Raw genomic sequence first — 24,193 nt, 5'->3', positions numbered from 1 at the left:
AGAAATAGTTGCTAGTGTGTGTGTGTTGGGCATACTGCGTTAACAATATGGATCTCTTTCGCCTACTGAATAAGGTGCAGACCACATGGGCCCCGAACCAAACACCTGCTTGTTCAGTGCAAGCGGAGCCAAATTCTACACGTGTATCATGTACATTGACTATTAGTATTGATCGAAATACACCGAATACACACTGGGCACAGGAATGAAAGTATTTGCCCCACTGATACAGTTCTACCTGTTTATTGAGATTTTGCAGGATCCCAAGACCAAAATATCCTAATAGGAAACAAGTGAATAGTCCATGGTTATAGGAAGTGCTCCAAACGCGTTGCATCCACTGTCCAGCAGTCCAAATGCTATTGTTACAGTAAAACAGAGTTCTGATAAGTGATTGGATGTTAAGATCCAGACTACACTATAGAATTTTTTTTTTTAACCGTTTCCTAAGCCAGCAAGCAAAGGACTCCTGCAAAATGCATAATGCATTCTGGGATTTCCCAGAATTTAACTGAAGTGATCATGTTAAGACTAACTAAGTACTTCGGCTTTGGTTATTCCTGGGTTTTTGCTCGCCATAGTAAAACCTGTTAGTGCAGTCAACCCTCTCCCCTTCAGGGCAGTTGCTCACTGTGAGTCTACGGGGCTATAAACAGCTGTAGCCATCCGCTCGTACCAGGGCTTGATTTTGGTGTTGTTCATCATATCATTGAAGGATTCCAACCCCTCCATAACTCGCAGCACCCCGTACACTGCCTAAAAAAAAAATAGAAAATGGGCAGGCAGGTTAGAAAGGACCTGGAATAGAGATATAACTGGGGATCCAAGAAATACATATTTCCATAAAGCACTGTATGATAATTAGGCATGGCCTTGAGCAAAGGTACCCAGGGCAATGGTTCTGAAGGCCTGGCAAACTCACTAAGAAGAGCCAACAAATGTAACTGCTGCTAACCAGCATTTATGTGCCATATACAAATTAGATATCAAGCCTCCATAATATGGGTCACCTACTTTGGCTTCTTCAAATGTCACTGGTGCACGGCCACCCAATAACATACTTTCATTCTATAACACACAATACAACAGCAAAGCTCACCAGATCAGCCAGGTTGGGCTGAGATCCTCCCATAAATTTCCTGTGCTTGCCCACGGCCGACACCCAATCGTTGGCTGCGGAGTAAAGATCCTGACGCACATCGTCCTGAAGGTGGTGCCTGCAATTGGGGCCACACAAAACGAAATAAATGAGGCCAATGTGGCAACGCTAAAGCTAAACAAAACATGTATTGTTATATTGCACGTGAAACATATAAGACCAACATGTGACTTTTCACACCAGTTCCCAGCGTCCCTCTAATGGTTTAACAAAATTGTTCTAGCACAGCCTCGGAAGGGGTTTGTTACAGTGAGAGCTGTGAAGATGTGGAATTCTCTCCCTGAATCAGTTGTACAAGCTGATACATTAGATAGCTTTAAGAAGGGGTTGGATTAGAGTCCTGCAACGGGTCGGGTACCCGCGGGTTACTTGCAAAAAAAGCGGGTACCCTTTGGAATGAGGGGAGGATTTTAAGGTGTGGGCATAGCAGCAGGCCTGTGGGTCGGGTTGCGGGTATACATTTCTTATCTTATGTAATATTGTCTATATTTTACTCCTTTTAAAGTTTTACCAAACTTGTTTCTGCCCCGCCCACTTTTGATGACGCCATTTCCGGTTTGCAGCACTATCACTTCCTGTTTGATGGTAGTCGGCGGGTTGCGGGTCTGGGTCGGGTAGCGGTTCAAAGTGGGTAAATATGCGGGTTGCGGTTCGGGTCTTAGAAATTGGTTCCGTGCAGGACTCTAGGTTGGACGACTTTTTAGGGAATACAGGGATATGGAAGATAGCTCACAGTACAAGTTGATCCAGGTACTGGTCCCATTGCCATTTTGGAGTCAGGAAGGATTTTTTTCCCCCACTGATGCAAATTGGAGAGGCTGCAATTGGGTTTTTTTTGCCTTCCTCTGGATCAACTGGCAGTTAGGCAGGTTAAAATGGCTGAACTTAATGGACATGTCTTTTTACAACATAACTTACTATGTTACAAGTACTTCTACTGGCCTAGGCTAAGCCTCAAGCACTGGCAGATCCAGATCCCCTACACACCTGCTCTTCAGCCTTTTGCCAATGATGAACATGGCTACAGCTCCTACATATTTAGCAAACAAGCCTTCCACCGTGCCAAAGTTCCCCTCTCGGACGATGTAGTCGAAGGAGGCGAGGGCTTCGTGGGGGGTCCGATACACATTGGGGGAGATGAGGTGTACAAGCCAGTCGTCTGCCCATCTGCGCCATTTCATCTCTTCACTGGGGAACAGAGGAAACTGTTTTTACACCACTATAAAATATCAATCATTGTACAGCGTGGGACTATGAGCCAGGAAACCAACAAAATGACCAAGGTTTCCCCCTTACACTCGGGATTCTTTGGTAGGATAGATTCGCTCGGTCTCCCGTTCATCCAGCATCAGCCAGTACTTGTTATTGTATTCGACCACCTCCTTCCCCTTGTCATTCACAGCTTTCATCGATGGGTAATAGGACAGGATTTCCTCCAAGCTTTTGCTGTTTTAAAACACAAAGAGACACTGTGACTTTCAACATTTGTGTCAGTTAATGTCTGTAATGACAAGACAAAAGCATTTTGGTTACGGAATCCGAGGGAAGGAGAACAACCCTTGACCTGGTATTGCAGATAGATTGGATTTCTGGCTGTATGCTGCAGTTGATGATAATGCTTATAGACTTGGGTATGTCCAAGAACCAAAGCAGACAGGCCTCTATGGGGCTTTCTGTCCTGAAACAGAATACCTGTCTTTATAAACATGGTGGGAGTAGAAAGCCTCCTAAGGGCTAAAGTTAGAACTGTAATAGTTCTGGCCTCTAAGGGTAAGGTCACACTGGGAGATTCGGGAAGCGCCGCGGGTGCCATGCCGCAGGCGATATCTCATTCTAGCAGGCGGAAGACAAGGGGAAGCAGTTTGGGGAGATTAGTCGTCCCAAAGAAGAGGCGATTAGTCGCCAGGTGACTAAATCTCCCAGTGTGACCTTACCCTTAACCTCTCCTGTTGAAGCCCTGACATCTGTTGAATGCCAAAGCAATATTGGATACTGGAACAGTGAAGTGATAAGCCTGATTAAATAAACAGCGACTTACTTGGAGGTGAGGAAACTCTTCATCACGCTGATAATAACAGAGGAGTCGTTGAGTTGCTGCAGAAGAGAAATACAATCGGTTGAAGGGAATGCAAAGTGATACAAAGGCAGAGAAGTGATAAGAATTCATAATGTATGAAACTTTTGCAGCAATGCCGTTATCCAATGATTTTAGTGCAGATTTTCCTCTGCTTTCATTTTTTCACAGCAGGCTCCACCTAGTGGTAAAAGGCAGAATCTATAAATAAAATATGACACGGGTCCAATTTCTTAAAACTGGATCTGAACCAGAACCGCATTTCTACCCATAGGGACGCTCAACTCAACCCACAACTTACCAGCATTAAGGTTCAGGCAGTTGCAGACATCTAAGTGTATTAAAGTGGACCTGTCACCTACACATAAAAAACTGCATAATGAAAGTCCTTTCCAAATTAAATATGGAACCCCAAATTTTTTTTTCATTAACACATCCATACCTGTTATAAAGGTGTTTAAATATCTAAACTGTCAATCAAACATTACCTGCCCTGCCTCTATGCCCGTGGCATAGAGGAGGGGCAGTCAATTACTTTCACTTTCCATTCAGCACTTCCTAGATGTCACTGCTCTCCTCACATTCCCCCCTTCCTTTCTCAGGCTCTATAATTGTGTAGGGCACTGCACATGGACATTAGGTCCCTCATTCTGGTTCATACACAAGATTTTGGGGTGATACACAATTTCCCTTAATAAACCTGTCCACAAAATGGCAGCTGCCTGCTTGCTGTGATTGTATAATTCCAAAACAGAAGGAAACAAAATTTAAATAATAAATACAGTGTAAGTAAAGTTTATTTTGCTCAACTAACATGATAGAAAAGAATTTGAAATTATTTCTTAGGGTGACAGGTCCCCTTTAAACAAAAGATAAATATAGGGACTGCACACTCAAAATTTAAAAGGCAAAAGTTTATTACATTTACAAAAAATACATATTCAGCTATGGCCCAGTATTGGCCCTACGCGTTTCGACCACAAAAGTGGTCTTCATCAGGGGCAAAATCCATAAGGTATTAGAAAAAGGATAGAAAGGCAGCCAATACTGGGCCGTAGCTGAATATGTGAGTGTATTTTTTGTAAATGTAATAAACTTTTGCCTTTTAAATTTTGAGTGTGCAGTCCCTATATTTATCTTTTGTTTGATTATTTTTTGGAGACTTTATATGGGCGGTCTTCATGGGACAAGCACCTCACTATCAAATTGAAATTGGGTGTGCGCCTTCTAAAAAATCTAATTTGTTATCTAAGTGTATTAAGGCAATAATGGAGGAAGTTGTAATAACAGTGTTTTGGTGGTGATAGAAGGAACTCACCAAGGAAGAGCCCGAGTCGGCAATCAGGATGGGAACCTTTCTGTAGCTGGAGAACTTTATCTCTCCTCTCATGACCGGATTGACCTCTACGATCTCATGAGGCAAGCGATAATAATCGAGGAAGGCGCGTACTTTGCTGCAGAACGGGCAGGTTTTGTACTGGTACAGGGTCAGCCTGAATGATCCGTCCTCAGCCTGACAAAACAGGATACTTGTCAGAAAACATTACGTTTGCTTATAGCCAAAACAAAGGCTGAAACCAGTTTCCTTGCTTTCAGCACCTGGACGGGTTTTATTTACACCAACAATAAGGCCTCAGGCACAGGGGGTACTTTGACCGCCATTCCCCTCGCTTCCACTCTGAATACTACAGAATATAAAACACCCTGTATAGCAATGACATGTGGACTCTGGAGGCAGAATGCTCACGTAGCTCTACCTGTCATGGCAGCTTATTTATGGAGTAGGGTGCTTTACACTTAGTAGCAGGAGTGGTGCCAGGCAGACAGGTTCCACTTTAATTTAAGCTGGTTTGGCATGTGCTCTATCCCTCACTAGCACCAGCCATTCTACTCCTTACTGGAGCTTCCTCAGGCTGAACTGTAGGCCAATACAAACAGGATCCATGGGGAGAAGCATAAAACACAAGTTCTTCTTAGCTCAATTTTTAATCAGGAGCCATGTATTGTTCATCACTGCCTACATCATACGGGTGTTTGGTCCCTTTAACTGACCGTATCATATCCAGAAGAATTAGATGACCATGAGTCCCTAAATGATCGTTCAGAATGATTACACCAGTAGATCAGGTAGAATGGAAAGCTTGGTGAGGATTCCAGGTAAGGGCCACATGCAACATTAAACCAATCTATCCAGACCCCTGCATTCTGGCCCTTTACACAGAATATATACCGGCATGTAGGTCCCGTGTGCCGTCCTCTACATTTGTTTGTATGTGACTAGCACTGGAAGCACAGACTGACTTGTTTCGGTCAAATAGTTGGTTAATCCTGGTGTTGCAGAATCGCCTTCCCCAGGAAGAATTGTGATTGGCTGCTCTCCGATCAACACAGACTAGGAAATGGCATAAAATGCAAGGGAGATGTGGGCAACAGCATTCATAACTGAATGTGTCTTGGCTAACATTCATCTGTTTCTTGCCTCTGAGGCTGGAAAAACCTACATAAATATCCCTAAGCAAAGAAGTTGGAAGAAGAACTCGAAAACGCAGGCTCTGCTGCAACAAACTTTTTTTATTCTCACAACAGTATAAAATAACAAACGTTTGTTGCAGCAGAGCCTGCGTTTCGAGTGCTCCTTCCTTCTTCATTGCTTATGGATTGAATCTGGTCTGCTGGTGTGACCAATTTGGAAAAAGAGCATATTAACAGGGGTGTGGAGGTGAACAACACGTGATGTTTTATACATAAATATCCCTCCCTGCCCACCCTGAATCCAGCCCTGTCTCTAGGACTCTAGTGGTATCGCCTGTTCATGCAATCCATATGACAGGGAACAGTGACATCACTAGGCACCAATTATGACTGATGACATCACTAGGCTCCGATTATGACTGGTGACATTGCTGCTCTGATTATGACTGATACATAGAAAAATTCCAGTGGCACACTGAATGCTGAAAAAGTGTAAAATGTATTCCCCCCCAAAAAGGCCTTTTTTCTGTATGTGTTTGGGGTGAATACATTTTACACTTTTACAGCATTCAGTGTGCCACTGGAATTTTTCTATGTACCTGTATGACCCTTATGGCAGGAGTGGGTCCCCCAGTGTAGCACCTGGTACCACAAAGGTACATGATCAGGGGTGGAAGCACTCTACCATTGTTGTTCTGATTATGACTGATGACATCACTAGGTACCGATTAGGACTGGTGACATCACTAGGAACTGATTATGACTGATGACATCGCTAGGCTTCGAATATGACTAATGACATCACTAGGTACCGATTATGAGTGATGACATCGCTAGGCTCTGATTATGACTGATGACATCACTAGGTACCGATTATGACTGGTGACATCACTAGGAACCGATTATGACTGACGACATCACTAGGCTTCGATTATGACTGATGACATCACTAGGCAGGGATTGATGACATCACTAGGCACCACATAAGAGGATATATTATACATAAATACAAAATAAAGCCTTACAGGAACCCGAGCAATTGCGCTGCTCCCCCACAGCTGTCACAGGTAGAAGGGCCCATGAGGAAAGAGAGGAGCAGTTGTAGCACAATACACATATATTATATGTGGCTACAGTTTCATTTCCTACCTGCTGCTGCTGCTTCTCCTCAGCCCTCTGTTCCCCCAGGGAGGACTTCAGCGCCTGGAAAACCCCCAGGGAGCCCCCCAGCACAAAGACTAAGCCCAGCACCTTCCTGCTGCTCCTGTCTGATTCCCTCCACCACCCCCCGGTTCTGTAGCCTCTCACTGCCGGGTAAGTGGCTTTAGCCAATGGGAGGCTGCTCCTCTCCGCTGCCCTGTGTACAAGGTGACTGGCAGGAGCCCCCAGCTGGCTCATATAAGCCCTGACTCCCAGCCCAGAGCCGCCGCCTGACACCCCGAGGAAAGAAAGACACCGGCCTGTGCCCGCCGCCCCCATAACAACCCCTGTCATGCGCTGAGGCACAACCAGCCGCCAACTACCGGCCCCAATCACCCCTGCTCTGTACGCCGCCATCTTGCCTCTCGCTACGCCCCGCCTACAACATGCTTGCGCCTCAGAACAAACAACTCGGCACCGCCTATTTTTGCTTCTCATTGGCTGCCTCGGGATGACGCCACGCCGTGTATTCCCATGGTCACGGGGTTGGGGAGTCACGTGAGAAGGAAGCGAAATGTCAGGACCAGATGGGAGAAGAGACAGGAGAAGAAGGAAGGGCTTATTGCAACACTAACCACATCCTGTTCAGCTGTAGCTTTACTACAACTCCCAGCATTCTCCACTGAACCCGGCTTTAATATTTATCCCTAACTCTAAAGGGGTTGTTCACATTTGTGATAACAGTTAGTATGATGTAGAGAGAGATAGTCTGAGACAATTTGTAATTGGTTTTCATCTTTTATTATTTGTCTTTTTTGACTCATTTAGCTTTTTATTCAGCAGCTCTCCAGTTTGCAGTTTCAGCCATCTAGTTGCTAGGGTCCAAATTCCCCTAGCAACCATGCACTGATTAGAATAAGAGACTGGAATATGAATAGGAGAGAACCGAATAGAAAAATTAGTAACAAAAAGTAGCAATAACAATACATTTGTAGCCTTACAGAGCATTTGTTTTTAGATGGGGTCAGCGACCCCCCATTTGAAAGCTGGAAAGAGTCAGAAGAAGAAAGCAAATTATTTAAAAATTATGCATAATAAATAATGATGACCAGTTGTAAAGTTGCTTAGATTTAGCCATTCTATAACATACTAAAAGGTCATTTAAAGGTGAAGCACTCCTTTTAATCTCACCCGTTCCCTGTAGATTTGGCAACCTTGGACTTTATGCTGGATCAGTTCAATTTCTGTCTGGATCACCTAGAGGATAACAATGACCAATTGCATGCGCAGCTGCAGGACTTGCTGGAGTCCAAACGGCAGGCCCGACGGGACTTCCAAATGCAGATTCATCAACAAACAGTCCAGACGGGGAGCATTCTGATACGTGACCCAGAATCTCTAGCAGGACGACTAGTCTGTGATCTCTGTTGGGGTACTCTGATCCCCCCACAATAAACTGTACTAAAGGCCTGGTCCATATTCCTTACCTGGAATTGATCAGTCCATTACTCCTTTACCTGATGCCCAAAACTGTATGTGATTTATCCTTTGTATGTCTGTACTGAAGGGGACCGAGAAGATAGGGGTGTTTCATTTAACTCATTGGGAGTGGGTAGAGATTTAAAGGACAACTAAAGAATTACCAAAAAAAATGTAGGGCTGCTGTATGATGAGCATGCACACCAGCCCCATGCAATGACAGTTTTTGGCATCTTATCCCCTACCAGATGTTTTCCTGTAAGAACAGCCCCCCCAACTATCTTTGGTGCTGTGCATTCAAAATGGGTGCATAGAATATTTAAGGGGTTTCAGCAAGGAGGAGATCAGCAGTCCTATTCATTGAGACAGTCCTACAGGGCAGTTTGTTCATTAGGTGTTTGTCTTAGAATTGTCTCATTGTATATTGACGATCTCCTTGCCCAAATTCACATGATTTCTCATGAGTTTAGAAGCGCGAGCTCTACTACATCATCTTGGCAAAATAAGCCCCCCAAATTTTAATTGGATTATAGTTAGAGCATTCATTTCAGTATGATGAAACTTATATTACTTTTTCATTTTTGTAATAGTTCCCCTTTAGTACATTTATAAAAAAAAATATCCTGTTAGCAACTTTTTCAACTGATTTTTTTTTTTATCGTTTATGAATTTTTTGCCTTTTTCTCCTTTTATCTTATAAATGGATGGGGGGGCCACTGACCCAGACAGCTAAAAAAAAATGCTCTCTCTTTCCCAATTGTTCTGTCCTATCAACTTTATTCCTATTTTTCCTTTGTGACTTTTCTTTTTTTTTCAGATCCCCCTATTCATTCGCCAGCCTCTCATTCAAACCACTGCCTGGTTGCTAGGAGAAAGTGGACCATAGCAACCCGACAGCTCCTGAAATTTCAAGATGGAGCTGCTGAACACAATGCTAAGATTCAAAAACCATTTTTAAAAAATTATACCAGTTGCAAACGGTTATAAATGATCACTTTGTACATCAGACTAAAAGTGAACGTCCCTTTAACAGATGATACAGTAAATATGCTTGAATTAAATAAGCTGGAGAAGGAAAGACATGAGCTCACAGCATGGAGAACCTATGCAGTTATGGGTCTGGTTCTGTCGGGCAGTTTTGGGACGCCACATTTCTGTTACAGATGACATTACCATTGCATGTGGGTAAAGTAAATAATACATTAGAGTTTCATATATTTTTAATAAAGCATTTCCAAGAAATGGTTTAAAGACTAGAAAGAACTGAGGAGAAAGTGCATTCCATTAGACTACAGCTCATCAGACGCATGGCAATCCGATGGTTTTTATCCTAAAAAGAGATATAAGATTAAAGGAAGGTCTCTGTGCCCAGTAGGAACCTGCCTAACGTTAGTCTATCTGGGTTTATGTTGATACAAGCGGTGGCAGCTTGAAAACGGAGCCGCCTCCTCCTGGAATGCAACCGCTCCAGAGTCTTCATTATTTATTAGCTCCTTTTCACCCTGAGCAGGGATGTTCTCTGGTTCCTGCAAGCCCCCGACGCTTTTATTTGCACCACTTTCCTCAGCAACAAGTGCCACTCCTTCTTTATTTGCCATGTCGCTTTCTCCCTGGCCATTCTCTGCCTGTAGAGAGTCAGGGATGGTGGCCATCTGCTCAGCCCATTCTGTGTTCTCCGAGCCAATGGAGGCCCCTGCTTCCACCCCTTCCAGGCTCTCTGGTTTTGGGGAACAGGAAGTAGAAGCCTCTGCTGCATTCATGGCATTCTTTGTAGTGCTGTATCTCTGTAAAACACAATCAATGTTTGGAGTGTTTACAAAAACATTAGTGGTAATCACTTTATATCCCCTGTCAGAGACCATACGACTCCCAGAATCTTCGGCAGCTGAAAGTTCTGGATCTGACTCTCCAGCTGGATGTTGCTACATTGTTTCAGAAGTCAGAGCCATGCGTGCACATCCAGGAAGATGCTACATTCAGTAGCAATTACATTTACATGTTACTTTAAATCCACTGAAAAAAAACCATAATTCTCAGTTAAAGGGGATGTAAAGTCAAAAAATTAAATTCATTTAACGGGTCCACTGTCTAAAAATAAACCTATCGTCAATATACTTCCATAGAAATCATAATTTTCAGCACTCCAGCTCCCCCTTCTCTCTATGCGCACGGACTTCAGCCTGCATGAATTCCTCAACACGGAGGGCCGGCCAGCGGCTGCTTTACTTCAAGATGATACTTTGGGTTAATTTATCTTTTCATTCCTAAAGCAGACCTCCATGACAAATCAACACACTTTCCCTGACACGACAGAACTCAGAGGAGGGGAGATTGTTTTGAAGTAAAGCAGCCATGGGCTGGCCCGGCATGTTGAGGAATTCATGCAGGCTGAAGTCCGTGCAAATAGAGAGAGAAGGGGGAGCTGGAGCGCAGAAAATAATTATTTTTATATAAAAGGTACAGAATTTTTTATGGAAGTATATTGAAGATAGGTTTAGACAGTGGACCCGTTAAAGGAATTTCATTTTTTGACTTTACATCCCCTTTAATCATATCACTGGCTGATTGACTTCCTTGCAAGACATAGCTAAAAAAGGGTGGCACTGTAAGGGACCAAAGAAGTTTCAAACCCCAACACAATTTAAAAAAGAAGGAAATCTACCGAGACAGTTTATTGCCAATAGATTAGCCACAATGGTGCAAGCTAGAAGACTATTCTGCAGAATGCTTTACCATACCTGAATAAACAGCTCTAGAAGCTCTCTGTTTGTTTAGGATAGCAGCTGCCATATTAGCTTGGTAGTGCCTGTGTCTCTCTGCTCGCTCATAGCTCTGGGCTCAGATTACACCAGGGAGGGAGAGAGAGGAGCACACTGAGCATGCTCAAACCCTAGCCTAGGTGGTTAAGCTGAAAGAAGGAAGTCTGATACAGAAGCCCATGTGTACTCAATAGAAGGAAATAACTTTGTTTTATTTATATAGACCTTTCTGATAAAGCTTAATTTTAGCCTTTCCTTCTCCTTTAATGACATTTTCTAGCTATAATAGTTCCCCTTTTATAAAGGATCCAACATGCAGCTTTGCAGATGCAGCTTTGCAGATGAAGTAGCAGAGAGCAAAGGATTTTGCTTGCCAAGCAAACCCTTGGCTACACTAAGAGAAGAACAGGGAAAACTGGGAATATAGAAGAAAGGTTTTTATCATGGTACAAAGACAAAACATGCAGAAGCCAAAACATGCACTGCCAGAGGTGGGTCTAACCTGAACGTTCTGAAAATGCATCAGGGACTTGCAGTGTGTGAGCCGGGAAGCAGAGTCACTAGAGTAGAATTTGTGACACAGCTTGCAGAGATAGCCAGTGACGGGCACCATAAAGTCCAAGCCTATGAAACAGGATGGCAGAGAATGCTTGTCAGAAGGAATGGAATTGTGGGAGGAAACAGGGAAAGAGTAAGTTATGATGTTAGTATAGTAACAGTGATAGTATGAGAGGAATCGGATAGGGGTGGGATTACAGACAAAGGAACACACAAACAAGAGAATTGCCAGATCCATACAGACAGACTAGGGTCACAGACTACAGGACAAAATGTTAGTTACCGTATGCTTTCTCCGAGTTGTACTCCTCCGTGTCTTCTTTCATAGGTTCTCTCTCAGTCTGCAGAGAACAAGCCGCAGGGTAGCCAGGCATTAGAGTACATAATATTTCACAATATCCTTCAGTCCTTGATGTTAATGGCCTATGATCATATTTATGGTAACATAACTTTAGATTAAAAAAAAAAACACTCACAAGGGGGCACTGCACATTCCCAACAGCTTCATCTCCACTAATCCCCTCATCCTCATCTTCTTCATCCTCTTCCTCAAAACATCCCACAGCATCCACTGTGATCAGTTCTTCTGACTCCTCCGGGCTCCAAGACTCCTTTTCCCACATCCTGAGCTGCACAAGAACCAATGAAAGTCTTATGGTAAAGGCAAAGTCTCTTTAGAATCACTGATAAAAAGCAACATGCTCTTATAAGTTACCCTACTACCCTCTGTAAATCTAGATGTCCTCCAGTAAATATACATACACATGTGGCGCCAATCTGTTTTTACCTCCTGGGATTTCTGCTTGTGTTCCGGGGACTTCATGTGTTCGACAAACTTGCGAGGGGTTTTAAAGTGTCGGCTGCAGACAGTACAAAACGGCCTTAAGGATCGCTTGGCCAGCTAAGGGCAGAAATACACATATATATCAGTAATGGGGCACATAGCTTATATTCTCACAGTTTTCATTGTATAGAGAAGCCCACTCACTAGTTGCAGAAAGTTGGAGTACAGAGAGCTGGAGCAGAGAATAGAGAGTTGGAGCAGAGAATAGAGAGGCCTGCTCACTAAGTACAGAGAACTGGAGCAGAGAATAGAGAGGCCTGCTCACTAAGTACAGAGAACTGGAGCAGAGAATAGAGGGGTCTGCTCGCTAAGTACAGAGAGCTGGAGCAGAAAATAGAGAGGCCTGCTCATTAAGTACACCGAGTTGGAGCAGAGAATAGAGAGGCCTGCTCACTAAGTACAGAGAGCTGGAGCAGGGAATAGAGAGGCCTGCTCACTAAGTACAGAGCGTTGAAATGGATAATAGAGGCCTGCTTACTAAGCACATGTAAAACTGTACATAAACAATAACACTTTCTTACCCCCAAATTGATCTTAATTCTAGAATCATTGCTTTTCTTTTTATTGCCTCACTGTACAGAGAGCCCTACAGACAAAAGTCATTTACCTTGTGTTCCTGTGTGCGCAGATGGGTGATGAGGTCAGAGCTGAAGTGAACCTGGCACGCATTACACCACCTCTGCTGCTGCTTCTTCCTGTAGAATAAACCCCAATGATTCATTAATGCATTTTCTCCACACAGCTCCAGTGCACACGTCTTCTGTGGCTAGCACTTACCCATCTGTCCCTGCTGTGCTGCTCTGAGGGTCTTTGGCCGTGGGCATCAGAGTGACCAGGCAGGCATTGCTCAGATGTTGGATAGCCTGGAAACGCTGGTGATGACTGGCAGTCACCAGATGTGATTGGAAGGCCTAAAACATATGCAAAACCATTTATCTTCCAGGGGATATCTTATTGAGATTAAAGTCCGACATGCTTAGCTTTTTAAAGGGATACTTTTTATGATGTATTTTTTATTTCTAAATTACAGTGTTTACACTGCAAATAATTCACTCTATGATATGAAATTTCATTCCTGAAAAAGCAATTCTCAGGTCATGTGCTTTCAGAAAGAGCCAGCACTTTAGGATGGAACTGCTTTCTGGCAGGCTGCTGTTTCTCCTACTCAATATAACTAAATGTGTCGCAGTGGGACCTGGATTTTACTACTGAGTGCTGTTCTTAGATCTACCAGGCAGCTGTTATCTTGTGTTAGGGAACTGCTATCTGGTTACCTTCCCATTGTTCTGTTGTTAGGCTGCTGGAGGCAAAGGGAGGGGGGTGATATCTCTCCAACTTGTATATATATATAAATAATGGTTACCCTTAATAAAATGTATGTGTGAAATCTGAAGGATCAGGGGCTACTACATCTGGATAAACACACATATGGGAATGTGCTTTAGGAGAGCTCCAGTGGTGCTGTCATTTCCTACCTGCAAGCTTTGGAAGTTGGACTTGCAGATGTAGCAGCAGAACCTTGGCCCAGTCTGCCCAGTGCATTCTCTGTCTGTATGCGAAGGCACCAAATCTGTGGTACTAATGGTGCGACTTTCGCTCCTCTGCTGAATGGTGACTTTCAAAGCACGCCCACCGCTGATGCCCTGGGAAAACATAATAGAGCCTAAAGTTAGAGGCATAAAGAAGCAGGGCAAACGGTCAGAAGGTCGAGTTAAGATTTCCCACACACCTCAGGAGGCTGCGACTCCACACTGCGCTCGCCACCTCTTTCTCTATCTTCCAAAAGCTCTGCAAAACAGAAAAACAGGCTGAACAGGGGATCATTGAGCCTCATATATGCAATATATATTGTTATATGCTGGTGGGGGGGTAGCTAGATATTAAACATGTAAGAAGGGTTGACCCCAATAAGTCAGGAGTCTGGCTCCATGCTGATCCTCCAAATAGCGACTTGTGGTATTAAACAACAGAATCTTACCTCCTGCGCGAAAATGGCATTCCCCAGCACCTTCCTCTGAGCTGCTACAAGAAAGAAAAGCCCCTAATTAGTTCAACTCTACATTCATCTTAGCTATTACTCGTTGCATTAACCTATAGACCACATTATTCTGATAAAGCAAAAAGGCAGGCACTAGCAGAGACCAATCTTCTAGGCAGGCTTGTCAAATCATTCAGTAGTTTATTTCAGTACACAAGGATAGAGCCTTACGTGTTTCATATCACTTAGATACTAAATCATAGGCCTTTGATCTACTTTCATACTGACTACTATCAACAAAAGTGTGTGATCTATACACATTATTCTGAGACAAGTTGGTCTTTCAATTTGTGGAGGGGAGTGGTTGGATTATTTATCATTAGTTTCTTTTTATCACTTATGGTGAAAACCTCTTCACTTCATTTTCCAGTTTGCCATCCAAGCCGGTGCCTGGTTACATAGGGTAAGTGGGACCCCAGCAACCAAACAAAGTTTAGATTTTCAGGAAAAGATTAAAACCAACTGCAAGTTGTCTGCCTCAGCATACTAAACACTAATCCCCTTTTTATAGAATGCTCTCCACTTTGTGAACTGGAAAAAGTAACAAAGATGAATCTAAGGGTATAGTTTCACTATGATTGTTCCTAAACAAAAAATGTAAGAATAAAATTGCAGGAACAGTCCTCCAGCATCTTCATTTGGAATGCAGGATCTATGTGCTTATTCCTATAATGCACTGCCTTTTCAGATTCCCCTCACTTAAGTACTTATCATTGGAAAAACTAGTTTACTGGTACAAAAAGAGAATTGTCAGCACCCCAGTGACTGCACTGCTTCTGAGGGTCACAAACTGATGGGCCCTTAATTCTGGTAGCAGCTACACACACCCACAAAGATACATTGGGAAGAACTTTAAACACAATATGGAGATGGATGAAGGGTTTAATACAGTGAGGAAATACTAACAGAGCACAGACCACAGAGAAAGAAAACAGACAACATGCAGATGGACTAAACTACAAATCAGAAGACAGGATGGGTGGGGGGGAATAAGCCCGTCTACTCTGCTCTGTTAGTTACCTCCTTGCTCGCTTGGCTGAAGGCTCGCTTGGGTCGGTAACACTGCATTCTGTTAGATTTTCAGACTCTGCAAAGACAAGGGGTGTGAAAGCAAGAAAGCCAACAGAGTACAGGAGCCAGATGGGAGAAAGGAAGCAAGAAGCCACCGACATAACACTGGTGAGGAAGGAGTGGGAGCTGCACTTCTATTACAGCCAATTAACCCTCTGGCTGCCAGAGGGCACCATCGAGCCACCCTACTGTCTAAATTAGACAAAGAGCTAGTAACAAAGCAAGTGCTGCCTTTAGCATATCTGGTGACACCGTTATCGCTTGCATCTAACTAAAGACATTTGGTAAAATCAAACCACAGCTGCCATGTGGCCTCTGAAGATGACAGATAAAAGATATGAATGCTTAAGTGATCAGTAACATAAAATTTTTTTTAAAAAAATTGTTAGTATAGAATGAAACAAAAAAACCACAAAGCCAAATTGAACTTTTAAATCGCTAAGTCTTTAATAAGAAATAACTTACCGAAACTCTGCTTGCGCTCCTCTCCTCTTCAAAAAAGGCAACAGGGCGACGACGATCATGCGGCGCTCGATTTCTCCTCCCTGGCTATCTCCTATAAGGAAGGCAGGGAGGAGAAATCGAGCACCGCACGATGGATCGCCAGATCGCCTTTTCTAAAGAGGAGCGCAAGCAGAGTTTCGGTAAGTTATTTCTTAATAAAGACTTAGCGATTTAAAAGTTTAATTTTTTTTTATTCTATACTAAAAAAATGTTTTTTTAAAAAAAATTGATGTTACTGGTCCTTTAAAGGGAAAAACATACAACTGTGTACCACTTCCCAAGTAGGGCAGCTCTGTGCAAATAAAAATATAATCCCCATCCCCTCCTGATGCACATAATATCGGTACTCCATCCCTACCAGCTATGCCATGCATACGCTAATATTGGCACCCTGAAACCCCACTATGGGGCAAAAAACATAAACCTGCCCCTACTTACCCTCATCAGCTTCAGAAGCTGCTGGAGGAAGATCTATTTCTCCCTTCTCAGACTGCTTTTCATCTTCATTTTTGACGTGAGAGGCCACACCTTGCTCACCATCTTTCTTACGGTCATAGGTTCTATGATGATCCTGAAAACGAGAGACCCCACCACCCTAGAGAGTTAGATCCTGATTTGTTAACATTGGGTCAATATGCCTGCTGCATATTTGTCTTACTCACCTTGAGATACATGCGCTGGGGCTGCTGGAAGGGGAGACCAGGAAATCCCACTCGTGGAGCCTTGACAGTAACACCCATTGGGGGGGTGCCAAGGATAGACTGCCTTGCAGCTGCAGTGAAGAAGGGAGACATGGTGGGGGCTGCCATGCTTAGACCACGCAGGTTACCTGCAATAAAAAGTTAGCATGCTTAATAACTATCAAGTGTGTCACATGACTGAAACCTGTGCATTATAAAGTTAGCCCCTTTTTTAAAGGGATCCTGTCATGGGAAAACGCAATTTTCAAAACGCATCAGTTAATAGTGCTATTTCAGCAGAATTCTGCACTGAAATCCATTTCACAAAAGAGCAAACAGATTTTTTTATATTCAATTTTGAAATCTGACATGGGGCTAGACATTTTGTCAATTTCCCAGCTGCCCCTGGTCATGTGATTTGTGCCTGCACTTTAGGAGAGAAATGCTTTCTGGCAGGCTGCTGTTTTTCCTTCTCAATGTAACTGAATGTGTCTCAGTGGGACATAGGTTTTTACTATTGAGTGTTGTTCTTAGATCTACCAGGCAGCTGTTATCTTGTGTTAGGGAGCTGCTATCTGGTTACCTTCCCATTGTTCTTTTGTTTGGCTGCTGGGGGGGGGAAGGGAGGGGGATGATATCACTCTAACTTGCAGTACAGCAGTAAAGAGTGATTGAAGTTTATCAGAGCACAAGTCACATAACTTGGGGCAGTTGGGAAATTGACAATATGTCTAGCCCCATGTCAGATTTCAAAACTGAATATAAAAAAAATCTGTTTGCTCTTTTGAGAAATCGATTTCAGTGCAGAATTCTGCTGGAGCAGCACTATTAACTGATTCATTTTGAAATTTTTTTTTTCCCATGACAGTATCCCTTTAAGAAGCCTTGTAGCTCGGTCTGTATTCTGCCTTTTTAAGGCCACGGAACATCTCAGCAAGAGTAATTCCCATTATTGAGGGTTAGTTAACACTGAATTACCTTGCATGTGCTGCATGAGAAGTGCTCTCTGAAACATAGGGTGAGTATTTATAAGCCTGGCTGGTGCAGCTCCCCGTATATTCAGCATCTGCTGAGGCTGCTGGTGCTGTACAGGTGCTGGTATAGACCTTCAGGAAGGGAAACAATATGAGTACAGGGGGTGTATAATCAGCTGTGTGTGACTCTCGGCATACAATGTAGTCTTACCTGGGAGTGGGATGATGCTGCGCCGGATGCTGTTGTTGTTGCTGTAACAGATGCTGAAGCTGCATGAGCTGGTGGAACTGCTGCTGCTGCTGGTTGAACATCTCAACAGAAGTCAGGCTAAAATCAAAAAATTAAATAAAAATGTATCGGTCCATTAGGGCAGAGATACTTAGATTAGGGGAGATTGGTCACCAGATGATAATTCGCCTCTTCTTTGGGGAGACTAATCTCCCCGACTGCCTCCCGTCGGCTAGAATCTAAATCGGTGGCAGAATGGCACTTACATTGCTTCGTTTTCCAAAGTCGCCCGAAGTTTCTTTGTGAGGCAACTTCATAAAACGAAGCGCTCTAAGTGCCATCCCGCTGGCGAGTTAGATTCTCGTTAGGCGACTTTGGAAAACAAAGCACTCCGAGTTGTTGACCTTCCAAACACTTTTTTTGTTTCAGTTCAATTTGTTTTTCTGTAGGTTGGTGTTACGCAGATAATAAAGACTTTTGGTATTCATTGACTTTTCCTCTTAATTTATTTTGTAGCTGTTTTTTTTTCAAGTAATGTTCATATATTCCGGTTTGTTTTTGGCGTGGTGTTAGCAGCTGTCGAGTTTATTCGGGTGGCGGCTCTATGCAGGTCTCATTCGCGGTGGGCGGTATACTCGGGGGCGGCTGTGCTTGCCGAATGATTCGGTCGGTCGGCTCCGTATTCGGGGGGGCAGCCGGGCGGCTCTCCGTGATTCGGGGCGGCTCTCCGTGATTCGGGGGCGGCTCTCCGTGATCGGGGGCGGCTCTCCGTGATTCGGGGGCGGCTCTCCGTGATTCGGGGGCGGCTCTCCGTGATTCGGGGGCGGCTCTTCCGTGATTCGGGGGCGGCTCTCCGTGATTCGGGGGCGGCTCTCCGTGATTCGGGGGCGGCTCTCCGTGATTCGGGGGCGGCTCTCAGTGATTCGGGGCGGCTCTCCGTGATTCGGGGGCGGCTCTCCGTGATTCGGGGGCGGCTCTCAGTGATTCGGGGGCCGGCTCTCAGTGATTCGGGGGCCGGCTCTCAGTGATTCGGGGGCGGCTCTCAGTGATTCGGGGGCGGCTCTCAGTGATTCGGGGGCGGCTCTCAGTGATTCGGGGCCGGCTCTCAGTGATTCGGGGCCGGCTCTCAGTGTTCGGGGGCGGCTCTCAGTGATTCGGGGCCGGTCTCCAGTGATTCGGCGGCCATCGGGGCCGGCTCTCAGTGATTCGGGCCGGCTCAGTGATTCGGGGCCGGCTCAGTGATTCAGGGGCGGCTCAGTGATTCGGGGCCGGCTCAGTGATTCAGGGGCCGGCTCAGTGATTCAGGGGCGGCTCAGTGATTCAGGGGCGGCTCAGTGATTCAGGGGCGGCTCAGTGATTCAGGGGCGGCTCAGTGATTCAGGGGCGGCTCAGTGATTCAGGGGCGGCTCAGTTATTCAGGGGCAGACGGTTACATTTTTGCAACATTTAGTCGATACATTTTGCAGCATTATTGGCAACTATTGTATCAATTTTAACAAAATATGACATTGTAAAATTTTAAAATTTTAATGAAATTCAGAAATTGTGCTCAGAAGGGACAAAGATAAGAAATGTATCTAACTTTAATAGATCAATATAGAACAGTTTACAGGGTCGGCGACTTTGTAGTTCCATTTGTGCACTGCCCACCCCCTACACACACCAACCACCCCTAAACATTGAGATTCCTGGCTGGTGTCTCCCCACAATAACATATGTACAGCCCCCCGCCAACCACCTAACTCCAATAATTACCAATGCGGACATTACCCCCCTGCAGCCTCACATTGTGTCATGTACACCCCACCCCCCGCATGTACAACTCTATCTCCCACACACAATATGTATCCCCAGTGCCTTACCCGCTTCAGCTGAGCGAACTAGACGGTGAATAAATATGTATAAGAGATAAAGACTCAGCCCGTCCTGCACTCACACACCTCCTTCTGTCCCTCTGCTCTGGGCCTCCAGCTCCGATACAATAAACACAAACAATGGGAACCAACACCTCACGTACCGACTCAGCGCCACCTGCTGGCCCGGATGACGCACTGCGTGACTCTTGCTGTCATATGATAGGCTCTGGCTGCTGCTGCTGCGTTACTGCTATTGGCTCACAGGCTGATGGGAAGTGGGCCGCTTATGCACAACGTGAGGGTTTGTTGCGCCTCTATACGTATATATATATCTATATATATATATATATATCTATATATATATAGATATATATATACACACATACAGATACGTGTGTGGGAGTTGCCTTTCTATAAACTGAAGGGTGCGGATGCCTTTCTTTCCTGGCCCTGTTAAATGTACATTTAAATGGAGTGAGCTTAATTGGGTGGTTCACCTTCTTGAGTTGATTAGGAACTTTGTGCCTTGACCTTTGCTTATTTTTCACTTAGAAATCTTTGCTGCCTGCCCCAACCTCTGCCTGACTTCTCACTTAGGAAGCGTTTCTGCCTGCCCCAACCTCTGCCTGACTTTTCACTTAGGAATCTTTTCTGCCTGCCCCAACCTCTGCCTGACTTCTTACTTAGGAATATTTGCTGCTTGTCCCAACCTCTGCCTGACTTGTCACTTAGGAAGCTTTTCTGCCTGCCCCAACCTCTGTCTGGCTTTTCACTTAGAAATCTTTGCTGCCTGCCCCAACCTCTGTCTGGCTTTTCACTTAGGAATCTTTGCTGCCTGCCCCAACCTCTGCCTGACTTGTCACTTAGGAATCTTTGCTGCCTGCTCCAACATCTGCTTAGCGTCTGCCCCAACCTCTGCATGGCTTCTCCCTTAGGAATATTTGCTGCCTGCCCCAAACTCTCCCTGGCTTCTCGCTTAGGAATCTTTGCTGCCGGCCCCAACCTCTGTCTGGCTTTTCACTTAGAAATCTTTGCTGCCTGCCCCAACCTCTGCCTGACTTGTCACTTAGGAATCTTTGCTGCCGGCCCCAACCTCTGTCTGGCTTTTCACTTAGGAATCTTTGCTGCCTGCCCCAACCTCTGCCTGACTTGTCACTTAGGAATATTTGCTGCCTGCCCCAACCTCTGTCTGACTTGTCACTTAGAAATCTTTGCTACCTGCTCCAACCTCAACCTCTGCCTGGCTTCTTGGTTAGGAATCTTTGCTGCCGGCACCAACCTCTGCCTGGCTTCTTGCTTAGGAATCTTTGCTGCCTGCCCCAACCTCAGCCTGGCTTCTCACTTAGAAATCTTTGCTGCATGCAACAACCTCTGCCTGACTGGCTTGATTTAGATCTGTTTGCCCTCTTGTACATTGTCCTGATTTCACTCATAAGCTTCTCTTCTCTAGCCACTTCCCATTTATCATCCTTGGGTGAAGTTCCCATCTATTAGTAGGCCATTACCTATGCTTGATTTCATAGCTGATCTGCCACTCTGCTTTGGCCATTGGTCAGTGCGGCTATGAATAGGCCATGGGTAAAGCACAGATCAGTGTGGGGCTGAGCTGCAGGGATCTTCTCCTACCATCTGCCGCTCTGCACAGTGACCATATGTCATGGTGAAGATTCTTGGAAAACAGGTGAATAACAACACATTTCCCAGCAGGTCACTCTGGCACTTGAACAGACGGCATTTCTGTCACTGTACCATGATCTCATTATTATTCCTTTTTTGAATCATGTGGATCAGTCTCTGGCTACACTAACAGCCACTTACAACAAATCCTATTTAGCCAATGCCCAGGTTGGAACTGAGCCAATCAAAACCCCCTTCCCCTTGTGCACATTCTCCATTGTTCATTTTGTACTGTGTGTGGGTTGAAGCAGAAAAAGGACAACCATACAGCAGATCACTGGGCAGTCCAGACACCCTTCCCAGTGGTGGGGTCTGCTCTATAGTAATATGTGTAGTAGCCACTGAATCAAACTCAGGGCCCCAGCACTGAAAAGCAGAATGATAATCAACACAACAGGTAAACAAAGACTTGGGTATGCCAACCAAGGCACTAGGAATTCTCAGTGGGCACAGGAGTCAGAGACCCTCCTATTGGCACAACCATATGGCTTTCTATGTCTGCCCCATGGTGATTAGAATGGAGGCAGTGCTTCCCGAACTACAGGTACAGAAGGGGCTGGTTAGGTTTGGGTTGAGACTTATTACCCCTAAATATTCTTAGAACCATGGCTGAATTAATATTTTCCAGTATCTGTAATCTCATCATGAACTAAGGGGGCCCTGCCCTGAATTGGGCCTCCGATAGGGCTCATACTCATGTTAAGAACTGCTCCCAAACATAAATAAATACAAATATACAGAGAAGGAATGTTCTGGGCACACAATAAGCTATACCCTCATACTGTACTGTCTAAGGGAAATAATATGGCACCTCCTCCTCCCATATGTATAAATACAAATATACAGAGAAGGAATGTTCTGGGCACACAATAAGCTATACCCTCATACTGTACTGTCTAAGGGAATCAATATGGCACCTCCTCCCATATGTATAAATACAAATATACAGAGAAGGAATGTTCTGGGCACACAATAAGCTATACCCTCATACTGTACTGTCTAAGGGAATCAATATGGCACCTCCCTCCTCCCATATGTATAAATACAAATATACAGAGAAGGAATTTTCTGGGCACACAATAAGCTATACCCTCATACTGTACTGTCTAAGGGAATCAATATGGCACCTCCCTCCTCCCATATGTATAAATACAAATATACAGAGAAGGAATTTTCTGGGCACACAATAAGATATACCCTCATACTGTACTGTCTAAGGGAAACAATATGACACCTCCTCCCATATGTATAAATACAAATATACAGAGAAGGAATGTTCTGGGCACACAATAAGCTATACCCTCAATACTGTACTGTCCTAAGGGAATCAATATGGCACCTCCCTGCTCCATATGTATAAATACAAATATACAGAGAAGGAATTTTCTGGGCACACAAGATATACCCTCATACTGTACTGTCTAAGGGAATCAATATGGCACCTCCCTCCTCCCATATGTATAAATACAAATATACAGAGAAGGAATTTTCTGGGCACACCAATAAGCTATACCCTCATACTGTTACTGTCTAAAGGGAATCAATATGGCACCTCCCTCCTCCCATATGTATAAATACAAATATACAGAGAAGGAATGTTCTGGGCACACAATAAGATATACCCTCATACTGTACTGTCTAAGGGAAACAATATGACACCTCCTCCCATATGTATAAATACAAATATACAGAGAAGGAATGTTCTGGGCACACAATAAGCTATACCCTCATACTGTACTGTCTAAGGGAATCAATATGGCACCTCCCTCCTCCCATATGTATAAATACAAATATACAGAGAAGGAATTTTCTGGGCACACAAGATATACCCTCATACTGTACTGTCTAAGGGAATCAATATGGCACCTCCCTCCTCCCATATGTATAAATACAAATATACAGAGAAGGAATTTTCTGGGCACACAATAAGATATACCCTCATATGCAGAGAGATGGCAACGATCATGACACAGCTGATTTCGTGGGTGGATTTAGTTTAATTGCATCTGTGTTATTCTGTGAGATATTTTTGTGTTGGAATTAGAAAGACAATGTAATTTTCTACTTTATATTAAAAAGTGCAGGTACAGGAACTTTTATCCAAACTGTTCATGATTTGTGGTTTTCAGGATAAGGGATCTTTGAGTAATTTGGATCCCCATACTTTAAATCTACTATAGAATAATTAAGCAGGATTAGGTTTCATTGTTTTGGCACCAATATGAATTCAGGGAACTGTTTTGTTATTGGAGAGAAAAAGCAAATCATTTTTAAAAATTAGAATTATTTGCTTAAACTGGAGTCTATTGAGATGGCCTTTGATGTTTCTGTATAATGGGTTTACAGATAAGAGATCCCATTCATGGACCCTTAACAGGACACTAAGCTAAATTAGAAACAAACAGGACAGGCACAGTGTGTGGCAAATTTCCTTATAGAACGACCCCATTCTGAGAATAGCGGGGGGGAGAAAGAAACATATCCTGCAATATCAGCTGCGGCCTGCTGGTGGCACTGCTGTTCCATGTGTTTCACTTGATAGGCCAGTTCAATAAAAGCTGAAATGTGCATTCATAACTGACACATTTTTTTTATGTGTATGGGTATTACCCCTGTGCTTGTATATAGGACATAGCCTTTATAAAGGATTTCAACAGTTCATATCAGAACCAACCTGCC

General features: G+C 44.1%; 2 protein-coding genes across 5 annotated transcripts; both read right to left on the bottom strand.

The window, feature by feature from the left end:
* Positions 1 to 227: 227 nt before the first annotated feature.
* On the bottom strand, positions 228 to 7,297 carry ptges2.L (prostaglandin E synthase 2 L homeolog). Of its 2 annotated transcripts, none has more exons than XM_018241051.2 (8): positions 6,855 to 7,297; positions 6,750 to 6,752; positions 4,552 to 4,749; positions 3,198 to 3,253; positions 2,456 to 2,605; positions 2,147 to 2,347; positions 1,100 to 1,217; positions 228 to 756 (listed from the first exon to the last, which is right to left on the bottom strand). In XM_018241051.2, the coding sequence occupies exons 1-8, from the start codon at positions 7,260 to 7,262 to the stop codon at positions 628 to 630; spliced, it is 1,263 nt and encodes a 420-aa protein (XP_018096540.1). In that variant the 5' UTR covers positions 7,263 to 7,297; the 3' UTR covers positions 228 to 627. The 2 variants fall into 2 exon arrangements, with proteins under 2 accessions (XP_018096540.1, XP_041429158.1); XM_041573224.1 differs by lacking the exon at positions 6,750 to 6,752 and having other exon boundaries at positions 228 to 396; positions 437 to 756; positions 4,552 to 4,746; positions 6,855 to 7,296.
* A 2,229-nt stretch (positions 7,298 to 9,526) lies between these two features.
* On the bottom strand, positions 9,527 to 20,002 carry LOC121397095 (cip1-interacting zinc finger protein-like). Of its 3 annotated transcripts, none has more exons than XM_041573213.1 (16): positions 19,844 to 20,002; positions 17,964 to 18,080; positions 17,757 to 17,884; positions 16,761 to 16,927; positions 16,537 to 16,669; positions 15,544 to 15,610; positions 14,464 to 14,507; positions 14,215 to 14,273; positions 13,961 to 14,128; positions 13,263 to 13,396; positions 13,093 to 13,180; positions 12,429 to 12,542; positions 12,118 to 12,270; positions 11,925 to 11,982; positions 11,586 to 11,707; positions 9,527 to 10,108 (listed from the first exon to the last, which is right to left on the bottom strand). In XM_041573213.1, exons 2-16 carry the CDS (start codon positions 18,062 to 18,064, stop codon positions 9,719 to 9,721), a joined length of 1,926 nt encoding a protein of 641 aa, XP_041429147.1. In that variant the 5' UTR covers positions 18,065 to 18,080; positions 19,844 to 20,002; the 3' UTR covers positions 9,527 to 9,718. The 3 variants fall into 3 exon arrangements, with proteins under 3 accessions (XP_041429147.1, XP_041429148.1, XP_041429149.1); XM_041573214.1 differs by having other exon boundaries at positions 14,464 to 14,504; XM_041573215.1 differs by lacking the exon at positions 11,586 to 11,707.
* Positions 20,003 to 24,193: the final 4,191 nt, after the last annotated feature.

The sequence above is a fragment of the Xenopus laevis genome, chromosome 8L (genome assembly GCF_017654675.1).
Source record: "Xenopus laevis strain J_2021 chromosome 8L, Xenopus_laevis_v10.1, whole genome shotgun sequence".
In the NCBI taxonomy this organism is placed as follows: Eukaryota; Metazoa; Chordata; class Amphibia; order Anura; family Pipidae; genus Xenopus; species Xenopus laevis.
Note: the sequence above shows the minus strand (reverse complement) of the source record. Positions and strands in the feature narration are given on the sequence as shown.